The 13185-nt window shown below is 33.2% G+C and overlaps 2 protein-coding genes across 2 annotated transcripts in view; one reads left to right on the top strand and one right to left on the bottom strand.

Annotated features, from left to right (window-relative positions):
• The window catches only part of LOC138318133 (uncharacterized), a 34477-nt gene extending 32363 nt beyond the window's left edge, over positions 1 to 2114 (top strand). Inside the window, exon 7 of the mRNA XM_069260256.1 lies at positions 54 to 2114. Within this exon, the coding sequence (XP_069116357.1) occupies positions 54 to 153 (100 nt within the window). The 3' untranslated portion in view covers positions 154 to 2114. The remainder of the gene's footprint in view (positions 1 to 53) is intronic.
• Positions 1881 to 8771, bottom strand: LOC138318134 (hydroxyacyl-thioester dehydratase type 2, mitochondrial-like). Its single transcript, XM_069260257.1, has 4 exons — positions 8404 to 8771; positions 7523 to 7605; positions 3914 to 4014; positions 1881 to 3462 (listed from the first exon to the last, which is right to left on the bottom strand). The coding sequence occupies exons 1-4, from the start codon at positions 8622 to 8624 to the stop codon at positions 3403 to 3405; spliced, it is 465 nt and encodes a 154-aa protein (XP_069116358.1). The 5' UTR covers positions 8625 to 8771; the 3' UTR covers positions 1881 to 3402.
• Positions 8772 to 13185: the final 4414 nt, after the last annotated feature.

The following is a 13185-nucleotide window of genomic DNA, read 5'->3' as shown; positions in this document are numbered from 1 at the left end:
TGAAGTAAAATAGCATAGTGTCGTGCTTGTAATTGATATAATTTGTGTTGCAGATACAACGAGATTATTCCCCCAAATAACCTACAGGAATGCGAGGAAAATCCACGGAATAAGGAGTTTCTACAGGAGGTGAAATTAGCCAAGAATTTCTGAGTCAAGTTCTGGCATAACAATTGACACACTACAGGAGATGGATCTCGCTAAGAATTGCTTATCCTACCAGTGAATAAGGCAATCCAACGGGAGGTGCATCTGGCCAATCCCATCTTCTATATAGTTGGCCAGAATTGTCAGCCATTATCTCATTGTTTGCTCTACGGCAGGTACCAATGTTCAAGAATTCATTTCGGAATTTAACTTAGAGAAAAACAGCTATACTTAGCAGGTTAGAGTGGTCAAAAACAAATAACGTTTAACGATACTTGCGGAGGATTCACAGTTCCATCCGAAATCATGCTACAATAGAAATTATTTCTTACGGCGATGTAGGAATGGTGATTGCAAACCTCGAAAGTGGTTTCACACACAGCCAGCCGACTTTTTGACAGTCTCAATAGTCGAATGTGTGTTTCAGAAGGACATGCGTCGGTGCTTGAGTAGATAGGCTGTCTTTTTGATGGTGAACGTGAACAGTTACAGGACATTAATGCATTCTGTACGTATGTTTCAGGTGATAAGTAGTTTGACATTCTACTTTTATCTTGTTGATACATTTTGTATTAGGAAAGTGACACAGGAAGACGGGTATATTGTGTATGTCTGTACACAATGTTGTTATATATATATATATTTCTTCGGTGATAAAAATGGCGATTCATTCCATCAGAAAATCTGTATAAACTGTTTATAAAGTATAACTCCACTATTGCCACTTTCTATCTTTAACAAAAGGAGATGGTCCTTGTTTGGGAGCTTCTCATTGCATTGACATTCACGTGTATGTATTACAAATGTAACGCAATGACAATCATTCTACTCTGTAAATTATCTCGTAGATAAATACTAGTGCATATTTTATATTAATTATGAATAAGTTTAACGAGTAAAATAAGATTCATGATATGCTCACAGAAACTTTATCAGTATTTCCTGCTACATGTATTTCGACAAATATAGATAAGCGATTTCCTTCATATTTCCTGCATATTGTAAGTAACTTAAGTCATATGGAACTCTGTTTACATGTCATCTTACCTCCATATCCGAGGGATAATTACCCCTGTCGTTATATCTACCCCTGGACTATGTAATAACAAAACTGACGATGACCGACGATGTACTGTACCATTATTTGGTAATTACTAAATAACGTTACATTGTATGACTTTGAAGTTGGACGTCTCTCTCTCTATATCATTTCAAAGATTGTAGGCCGTGCTTGTTTCCCTGAAATTCCTTACGTTTCATTATGACATAATCCAGGGGTGGATATTACAAGAAGGATAGTAATCTCTGGAATGACGAGGATGCATGCTATCATGATGTTACATAATCGAAGATTATCTGTTGAATAAATAGAATTCCTATTATAAGGCTTCTCAAGGTATTTGTATGTGTCGATTTAGTCACCATTTTAAGCTATTTTGTTTACGTCCATCTTGTTCGTTGTTCGCAAATTAGAATGTGCAATACAATGAACATATTAATGCTTGAGTCACTAACGAAGAATACAATAGTATAATTATAAGTTGTATCATTTATTATTCTTCAAATATTTTTGTTACCTCTCTAAGTCAGTTATTGGTGAATCGTTGTATCTATTACCTGTATATTCCATATGTTATAAGAAATTCGCATAATGTGCTTGGATTATTGACTTCAAACATTTCATGATCTGCTCTAGGAAAACTACTACATAAATTCGAACCATGACAATTAAGATATTTGCAAATTGTATTTGACATTTCACACATAATTACATTGTATTCTTTAACATAACGCCTATGACACAGAATGGAGTTTATTGTACAAATAGTATCAGGGATCCGCATTCAAACTGTAATATTCTTTTCATATTTCTCAGTCTGTTATATTTTAGAAGTTTTAGATTGTTATATTTAAATGATCAGAAAATGGCAGCGAAATTAAAAAGATTAAAATTATTGCCGAAAAAATACTTGTGTTGTTTTTATTTACTTTGCATTGATCAGAAATCATTTCGACAATACAGTTTACACAAATACTTTATCCGATATTTTTACAAATATGATTTTAGCGTCTAGTACAGATATACGTAGACGTGATCAAACAACTATCTTAATCAGTGATCGTAATAAAGAGAAGAACTTTTCATCTTAAAGATAAAAGGGGTTATTGTAAAGTACACTTCTTTGTAGGCTTCTCTGAATACTGTAAATATACTGATTTTCGCGTTGGAATGCATTTTCACGATCGATTAGAATTTGAGAAATTAAATCGCCGCGAACACATTTTAGTAAGAACACCGCTCTTAAATTTTAAGATGTTAACTTAAATCGACGTGAAAAAATTGTTGGGTCTAAACACGCGAAATTAAATCGACATGAAAAAGTTGTTAGGTCTGAAAACGCGAAATTAAATCGACGCGAAAAAGTTGTTAGGTATGAAAACGCAAAATTAAATCGACGTGAAAAAATTGTTAGGTCAGAAAACGCGAAATTAAATCGCTGTGAAAAAAATTGTTAGGTCTGAAAACGCGAAATTAAATCAACGTGAAAAATGTGTTGGGTCTGAAAACGCGAAATTAAATCGACGTGAAAAAATTGTTAGGTCTAAAAACGCGAAATTAAATCGACGTGAAAATAAGTCGGTTTACAGTAAATGGCCGATTTCAATGTTTTACAAAACATAATTTAAGGCATACTTGGTCATGTGGACCACATTAGTAATAATTAAACTTACATACGTATTGAGTATTTGACTGGAAGTACAATCATTTTATAATGAACACTTAGCATTTCATCCTTTACCAGCTCACTAATGAAATCATATATGAATACTGTTATAACGTACTTCAAATATAATCTTCACTGTCTATTTTCCAAGGAACTTTTACAGCGCGTTTCCAGTTTCTTAATAATACTCATCTATATAAAGTTGTTAATGCATTGTCTTTGCCACAATTCACACGATTTTCTTGACATTTCAACATCAAAAATGAAATAAGTTAAAATCAAACTGCGCTAAAATAGGTACATGTACATAATTCACTTTGTCACGTTTTTTGCGCATTTTCTCTTGACTATACATAAACTATTTCATACTTATATAGAAAAGGCCATATATAAATCACGTTATCAATGGGAATTAGATCAACTTAGAATAGCAACTTAAACAGATATCTACCTAATAATACCACTTAGAAATCAAGAATCACATACAGCAAAGAGGAAAGTTAAACTATTCCCGTCAAGTTTACAGGGGTTATCTCCCCCTAGCTAAATTCTTCGGTATTACAAGTTTGGCAGATCCTTCTAAGAGCACCTGAAAAATTGAAACGTTTGGGTACATAGAGTAAGTAATCCAAAAAATTATTTAGACGTGTACAAGTAAATCAGTCATGCTTTATTCTTCTTCCATTGAATAAAACTATATATATTTTGGATAAGTGAATTAACTGATTATTTATCATGATGGTTGGACAATAACAAGTGCATTATGCTTATACAAATCAGACATTAAGTCCAGATACAATAAGCGTATAAACGTTTTGTTATAGAATAGCAATCAATCCATCATCTTTGCGTCCATTGTAGTCAACCAAAAATAGAACACATCTTTCAATTATAATTTCTACATTTTCAGAGATGATACTATCTAATGAATTTTAATTCAGGTAATATAAATTTTCATTGATGAAATGAAAGATGAAAATGAAATGATGTCTTATAGTCGGAATAAATAGTAGTGTTAATGACGGAAAACCTGTTCTTACTTTGTGTGTATCCGTTTCCCGAACGGTGGTTGACAAGGTCATAACAAGTCGTTCAATGTCCATTACCTCAACTTCAGCTGTCACGGACTGGCCAACGAACGCTAAAAATAGAATAATTGTTGTCTACTTAATAACATAATCTAGAAATAGAATAATTACTGTATAGTCAATAGCATAATCTAAATGTAGATCAATTGCACTGCCAATAACAAATAGAAATAGAAGAAAATTATAAAAATAAATAAATAATGAGGCAACCCAAAAACCTCACTAACACTAATACAAAAAACGCAATTACAATAACTCAACACTGTGTAAAAATAAATAGATAACACATGAAATAGAAATAATTAATAGGAAAAGTTAACAATAACATGCTTGCACTTTAAAGATGCTCCATCGCCGACAAACATAAACATCTGAGACGCATCACCTGTCATTGCAAAAGATCGAATGATATTTGATAATTTCTGTGGTCAAGATATTAGCCTCAATACTATATCTCATATCAAGGAAAAATAATAATGACCTATCACACAAAGTTATGTGTGGTCACGTTTGTTAGAGCAAAAATAAATTTCTTAATTGGTTGTCATTTGAATAGGTTGTTTTTTATGTTTAGTCTCTGAATAAAATAAAAAAAATTCATTCAAATTCTTTGCAGACTTTGTCACTATTCTCGCAACGAATTGAAAACAAACAAGTTCAAAATTCATCTATTACAAAAGAAATTACACATGTCAAAATATTTTTAAATGACAATCAATTTAGAGAATGTTTACAATAAGCTAGGAAGTATTGGCAATTCCATTTTCACATTAACCGAATGATATTTACGGGTAGATGTACATTAGGCCCGTCAGGTATGACAAAACAATTTCCTGCTGATATTGTGGATAGAGACAGGAGATCAATGACTGCTATACCGGCGGGTGTGGTGTAGCGATGAACTCTGAATGATAACGGATCAACACAATCTTTATAACCGTTATGCGTAATGGCAAACAATGAAACGTCCGATCCATAGAAACTGAACTTAATAACCTGGAATATGCATTTATCACAGTCTTTGTAAATATTGATCTAAGATAAACACACAACATCGGACACAAAGGCCGATCTATTTACTTAACGTCAGGGTGTGATCATAGGTGTATAGATTGTATAGAGAATTAATATGTTCCCATAAACATGTTTATATACTATGCATCTCAGTAGGAAATTTGGCAATACAACAAGTTATCATGAAAAGGAGTTACGATAAATGAAAGATGACACAGACGACAAGAGTGAATTATCTTTTTTTCCATTTTATTAAAATTTCAAATTATTAAAATATATTTGAGCAATGCACGAATATTTCCATAGCTTTGGAATGTAAGTTTTCAAAACAGCAAGCCATTGTCAAAGACAATTACGTTGATAACAACCTGTTGCGTTCAAAAAGTGGCGAAGAATCTTCTCATTTTTTCAAGTCATAGCTTGAGATTAAAAAACACAATTGATCAAAGAAAGAAATTTGACTTTATATAATGAAAATTATAAAGTGAGTCTGAAAGTCACATTATGAATATACTAGTTCATAGATCATTGTGCATGCAAAAAGGAAACTTCACAACAGAGGACATGCTGATAATGTTTGGTATGTCAGATTTTACCTCCTGGAATTAAAATAAGGATTTCCTTTTTTAACTTAACTAAATTATCACCAAAAGTCTCAGAATAGAAATTTATAATTTCTTTAAACAGAGAATGAATCTACAACCTAATTTACTCGATAATACAACGTCATTGTTAACTTTACGGTGAGTAAAAAGTGTATTTAGTATTTTGGAATTAATTGCAGGAAGATTTACATAATATTATATAGGAAGTCTAGTATTCATGGATGATGCTACATTTCGACTCTAGACTTACGTCAAAGTGTCTAGTACAAAGGATGATATTCAGAGTGTCTAGTGTTTAAAATGGTGCTATATTTTCTAAGTTTCTAGTATTTCAAACATTTGAACTGTGGAATATAATCAGAGTGTCTAGTATTCAAGATGGTGTAACATTTTGATTATGAAGAATACATGCAGGGTTTCTAGTATCCAAGATGTGAAACATTTGCAGTGTGTTAAGTATCAAAGATGGTGCAATATTTTAAATATACATTGGAATACATGTATATTCATGGTGTCTAGTATTCAAGATAGTGTAATAACTTGATTGAGCAGAATACATTCAGGGTTTCTAGTATTCAAGATTATGCAACAATATGACTGTGTGGAATATATTCACAGTGGCAAGTATTCAAGAAGGCGCATCAATTTGACTATCCAAAATATGTTTAGGGATTTGATTAATCAAGATGATGCAAAATTTAGACTGTGTCAATATATTCAGGATCTCTAGTATCTAAGATGGTGCAAAACTTTGACTGTGTGGATTATATCCAGGGTCGTAATTATTTAAGATGATGAACCATTTTGATTGGAATATATTCAGGGTTTCTAGTATCAAGATGATACAATTTTAATTGTGGAATATATTTAAGGTATCTTATATTAAAGATAATACAATAATATGAATGTAGAATATATATAAAGTTCTCGAGTCTTTAAGTTGACACCGCAATTAACTGTGGAATATATATTCAGGGTTTCTAGCATTAAAGATGATGCACCATTTTGACTGGAATATATTCAAGTTCTCTGAAATTAATGATGATGCAGAAATTTGACTGTTATATATTTAGGGTCACTAATATTCTAGATGATACAACAGTATGACTATGGAATATATCCGGCTGTTTAATAATAACGTTCAAGATGATGCAATATTTTGACTGTGTCAATATATTCAGGATCTGAAATATTCAAGATTATTCAAAGTCTCTAGTATTTAAGATAATGCACCAATTTGACTGGAACATTTTCAGGCAATCTGATTAAAATACAGATCCTTTTTATCCCTACGTTTGATAAGAGGATCTGACAACATCCCATTCAGGGTCACGTCCAGATGACCTTTGAAAATGTCCACTGCCAATTGGTATCCAAGGAAGAGGTCATAATTTGAACTTATGGAACATATATGGTCATGTTGTTCAGTATCATTTTGGCATTTTTTGTACTTACATGTTTATGTGGGTTAGACATGTAGTTCCCATACCAGTATAATACATTTTGATGTTATGGTATAATTTAACATTTTTACTCTGTAATAGATATATACAGGATGTGTACAATCCCAGCAGTTAAAAAGAGTTGTGATAGACAGATGGACCTACAGATTGATGGACAGACCAAAATTAATGACCGTCATCAATATTAAAAGATACCTTTCTAAGAATTTAACAGACAACAAAAATATTACATATAAACAAAACAAAATTGTACGTGTTTGAAAAATCATTATGTATTTCTACTAAAGGTTCCTTGAACTTAATCATATACAATTCTTTTAAAATAAAATGATGATTTATCCACTATTTCTCTAATCTTGTTCAATCAAGAACACATGTTTTCGACTTTATTTATTGGTATACATTAGAATACATGTATAAATTTAAACACAGGTGTGTGTTGTATATCCATAAATAGGATACACCTGTCTGTGATTTACCTGGAGCCACAAATCTAAGTTCCTGTGACAGGTATACAGCCCCTGGTCCTGGTAACTTGGTGGAGCAGACAGCAGACAGTAAACTGTGGATAGGATTTACAGTAATATTAGTCAATAGAAACAGTATTAAAGCCTGTTTTCACAACACTAGTAGTAATTTTTTTTGTCAATGAATTAAACAACATTCTACCATTAGCCCTCTACATTTGGGTTTTGTGTCTCCGTTGTATAATTTGTGAGGCAGTTGTCAGTTGCATGTACACTGGATTCACTGTAGGTTGGTGGTTTTTTCTTGAGTACTCTGGTTTTCCCTTGCCATCATATCTTAGCATGTCCTTAAAATTACCTTGGCTTTTAGTTTCATTATAATGTAAAACAGCAACAAAATTTACCTAAGAAGTTCACCTAAAACTCAGAAGTATTGTAACTGAGTTGTTGATAGGAATTAACATTTTGTTCAAGGCATAATGTACACTAACATGTACTAAATAACTTGCCCATGTACATTTTTAAGTACATGTATTATGTTGATATACATGTATATAGAGTGCGTTGTACATGTACATGTAGGTCATACAATGTAAATATTTGTATAGCCTACTGTACATGTCCTCTAGCTGTACATACAAATGTATGTTGTATATACAATATACATGTACTAGCCAGGCCAATATCTATGCATATACTGTATGCAGTGTGTAATTATATCATGTAATGCACAAACTACACGTACATACACAATGTCCATGTATATCATGGTTGTTTTAAAACCGGAAACGGATTCTACAACGTATCATATATAGGCCTAGATATAGATCATCTGTACCTGTGTACATGTACATGTATGCATTGTATATAGTGTTTATGTTTAAATATCATACCCGCTTAACAAAACTCCATGAACAATACATTTCCCAAATCGTGTCTTTGCAGCATACTCTTGGTCAATATGAATAGGATTTTTGTCATGACTAATTTCAGAGAATGTTTGTACTTCATCTGCAGTAAATACTTTGGTCAGTGATGCTTTGCTGCCGGGATGTAAACATGACCTTGTGCTGAATGCCCGTCTGATGTGAGACATCAAAGTCATTGCTGTCATTTTGAGAAAATCAAATGTTAAACAGAAAAATGTTATCGATAACTGATAACTTCACATTCCTTCCAGAATGTTTACAAAGATATTAAAACACGTGCTTCGGTCACTGTCGGTGATTTCCCGGTATATTTTTGTTTACGGTCACAACGACATTCTTACCTCAGTCACAAAAGAGTTCATAAGAAGAACGATAACTTCGAAGAAAGTCTTCTAATGTGTTATTCACTTGATCAATATTGATAACAAAAATCACAATGATAGAAGGACAGTGCATGTATGCATGTATATGGTACAATATCAAAATGTACATTTTGTTGAAGATTAATTGGTTAATAAATTGATTAATTTGTTAATCGATGCAAGTTGACCTTTCTTTCTTTCTTTCTTATTTACTTTCTTTCTTTATTTCTTTTTATTAATAACATATATTGATATAAAGTGTGCCTTTACATATATACATATATATGTATTTATGAGGGAATACATATAAAGGTCTGAGGAATGGAAATGTCTGTAGAATTTCTAACTTCTAACTTACTAACGGGAGTAGCGCACGTTAGTGTAGAACGATTTGTAGTTATCACTGCAGTTTACATAAAGCTTTTAATGTCAAACAGATATTGGACCACAGAAATAAAGATTTTTTGCAGACCTCCGTTTGGTTAATTACTTTACGACATGTAGCTAGTGCAACAGATCCGCTATATATTACCAAGTCTAGACAGGGCCAATTACAAACGGCCATTACATCATTGAGGCGGACACTTTCGTGTCAGCTGATGAAATCTGTTTGGTTTCCGGTTTTTACAGAAAACGTCCTTTAAATAGTACTGTTCACGAAAAACTGAAATATGGTTTCTTTGGCATGTCGACAAGGATAATATCTACAAGATTATGTAAATAATTGTGAAAGTTCGATACTGATTGGTCGGTGAACGAGGAAGAGAGATTCTATGAATGTAACATGTCAATGTATCACGATTTATAACCTTCCTGTATCACAGCGCGACTGTGCTATCTATTGTTAAACGTTATTTAAAGTCGTTTCATTTAAAATTCAAATAATTGAAGTTCCAAGTAAAAACTTAACATATCCTGTCTCTTTCCTTTAAGTGGTTATCTATTTAACATATGTTGTGATGAAAGTAAATGTCACAAATCTGCACGTCAAACTATCTCCTATCTTTTAGATACTGTATAACAGCGTGTAGATATTGTCGCCAAGTCGGCCCTCACTGAGCTCTTTGCCATGTGCTGATTTTCACACAGTGCATTGCTACATCTGTTCTGATGAACGCAAATGTCACAAATCTTTAGATACCGTAAAATTTCAATATTTACACGTGTGGAGTTTTTCGCTAAGTCGGCTATCACGGAGCATTTTGTGGTGTGATGCGTTTCGCGCTGTGTATGTCACAAATCTGCAAGCAAACCATCTTGGTATCTTTTAGATAATGTAAGTCGATTTTTAAATATTATGCGGTGTGATAATATTAGCGTTGGGTATCTATGATCATATAAATAAAAACGTGACTTTCATGAATATAAAACAATTACCCATATCAATATGTTCGCGAGGGGATATTTTCGCGGAAATTTAAAGAAGTGGAATAAGCGAATAATTTCATTTTGCCATTATATACAACGCGTCTATTGATGTTTTCAGACAAAGTCTTAGGTGTAAATTGAAGTTCTTGAATATAGTCAAATTAGCTCATGTAAAGTAACACCTCACGACACTTTTTTCTATAGATATGCATTAGGGATTAGTTGAGACATTTGGCTGGAAATTTAATATCTTTTATATAAATCACTCTCCATCTCTTTTGTTATATCAATTGTATTGTATATTTTACATGATGTAATTTGTACTTATGGACCGTATGGTCCACAAATAAAATGAATTGAATTGAATTGATATCGGTAACAAAACTGAATTTTGCTCTCCAATTCACTAATGTCTAATATCTAAATCTTAAAAAAAACACCATTAATTTATTATATGTGATATGGAAAAAAACCAGACAAGTAGTTAGCAATTTTATTGAAAATAATGAAAGTCATATCACTCACACATACCACATTGAAGTATAGGTGAACCTTAAATGGTCACGGTCACATTATATTTCTTTACAAATTAAGCTAAAATAAGAAAATGCTATTGTATACATAAACACCCAAAGGTACCGACGATACACCCAAAGGTACCGACTATTCATCCAAATGGTACAGACAATATATCGAAAGGTACCGATTATATACCTAAATGTACCGACTATACACCCAAAGGTACCGACTATATACCCAAAGGTACGGACTATATACCTGAAGGTACCAACGTTTTACTAAAAGGAACAGACAATTTATCCAACTGAACCAACTATACGCCCAAAGGTACCAACTTTATACCCAAAGGTACCGACTATGTACCCAAAACACTAAATATACATCCAAAGGTACAGACAATTTAATCCGAATGTATCGACTATACACCCAAAGGTGCAGACAATTCATCCAAATGTAAAATGTACCGATTTTACACCCAAAGGTACCGACTAAACACCCAAAGGTACTGATTACATACACACAATAGTTCCGTCTTTATAACCAATGTACCGACTTTATACCAAAAGGCACATTTGTGCAATGTTGGGTACAAAAAAGTATAATGGTGCCGACTGCACATCCTGTAGTACCGACCTTGCACACAAAGGTACCGACTGTATACACAATGGTACTGACAGTATACCAATGGTACCGACTGTTTACCAATGGAGCCAACCGTATACCAAAGGTACCGACTGTATACCTATTGTTTTGAGTGCACGTTCTTTAGTATCGACCTTGCACCCAATTAAAGGTACCGAATGTATACAAATGATACTGACTGTATGCACTACTTATAAAATGAGTCGTTTTTGCATTCAACGATATCGACGTTCTGGTACAGGCAATGGTACAAATTGTACACACCAATATGTTATACTATCGACTGCCGCAAGTGGCACTTTAATCGACTTTACCAACCATTATTCATCATCCTTGCACGTTGTTGATGGAATATTGATGTTTTTGATGTAGTTTAATATTTTTTCTTAAAATCAGTAATATTATCGATATACATGTATATATATGACTAAAACTGAACGTAGACCCCACACGATGTCCGTGAGGCAGGTATAGGTGTGACAGCATGCCGCGGGGTATCGGCGAACACCTGATCTGTACCGGTAATTTTTTATTCGAATCATCGAGTGTCAGTTACCTATGATTATATAACAAATGGTCCATGAAAAAAGTTCGATACATCGAGAACTTCGATTCATAAAACTTCGATTCATACATGGGTTACTTAGTAATGTGATATAGTGAAGAAATTCGGGACCAGACAACAAGTTCGATACAGCGAGAAATTCGATTCATCGGAGTTCGAATCATCGAGGATTGGCTGTATATATATGACTAAAACTGAACGTAGACCCCACACGATGTCTGTTTGAATAAATTATCTATTCATAACTATTCTGTGTAATTTTAAATGCGTAAATCATATTTACCTAAGAAATAATATGCCTCACTTATAGTTGCATGTAATAACGGGTAACCTTGTAATGTTAACAATAAAATAGTGAGAACAATCAACAGGTTAACATAGCACCATTAATTACGTTTACGTTAAGTACCCGTGACTAGTGAGGTCGTAAATATAGCGATACTTTCATCACTGTCATTATAGCGGTCTATATAACATTGGAAAGTCGCATCAATTCTCTTTACATTCCCAATGATGCTTACCAAAATCAATGATTAAATTGAACCTGGGGCATGCACCATCAACATGCAGGTTTCCAAGGATGTATAGTGAACGAATTTGCATCTTAATAAGAGAATGATGGGAGATTTACTTCCACTGTCTCATTGAAAATTTAATTCATTGATGCATGTCTAATTTACACACTGTATTCTATGATGAATATTCGGTGAGTTTGAAAGTTATGCTCAGTAACTAGGCTTGCACTTCAAATGAGTTTATACATGAAGTCAAACCAAACGTAAGCTTTAGCTTCGCAAATAAAGTAATCTAGTTATTATTGTATACCCGTACTAGAATACCCCATCAATTTTCCACTAGATACACACATTCGGTGATAAACCATACAATCTTATGTCATCGACTTCCTATTGGATATCAAGTTGGACCAGTATATTCCATTACAGACCGGAATTGACCACTGTCTTGTGGCTTATTTCTTTCAGAATATGGTTTCAATTTCCTCCATCCTTATACCATAAGCATATCTTTAAAGCATCAATATCTAGATCGATCGCGTTTCTCCGGGGAATAGAAATTTTCTCTGAAGAGCTTTATGCAAACCTATGGCAATAAATCGCCAATATCACGAACCGATTATAGCTAGTTCCGATAATAAGTCAACAAAAACAGCATGCTCATTGCTTTCAACTGTTTACTGGTACTATATAAGACAATCCTAGCCGAGTCGTGAACAGATTAGACGAGAGTTGTTGAAAACCAATTAATGGGGCACTTGTGTACGAAAGACAA

Source organism: Argopecten irradians, chromosome 3 (genome assembly GCF_041381155.1).
Source record: "Argopecten irradians isolate NY chromosome 3, Ai_NY, whole genome shotgun sequence".
NCBI lineage: Eukaryota > Metazoa > Mollusca > Bivalvia > Pectinida > Pectinidae > Argopecten > Argopecten irradians.
This window is presented reverse-complemented; position numbering and strand designations above follow the sequence as displayed.

What these genes read in the sequence shown, in the direction of transcription:
- LOC138318134 (XM_069260257.1), bottom strand. Translation starts at nt 8,624, where the DNA reads ATGACAGCAATGACTTTGATGTCTCACATCAGACGGGCATTCAGCACA. An exon ending in ACTTAGATTTGTGGCTCCAG is followed by an intron (nt 4,015 to 7,522) that starts GTAAATCACAGA and finishes TTCTATTTTTAG; the next exon opens with CGTTCGTTGGCCAGTCCGTG. An exon ending in GGGAAACGGATACACACAAA is followed by an intron (nt 3,463 to 3,913) that starts GTAAGAACAGGT and finishes TCAATTTTTCAG; the next exon opens with GTGCTCTTAGAAGGATCTGC.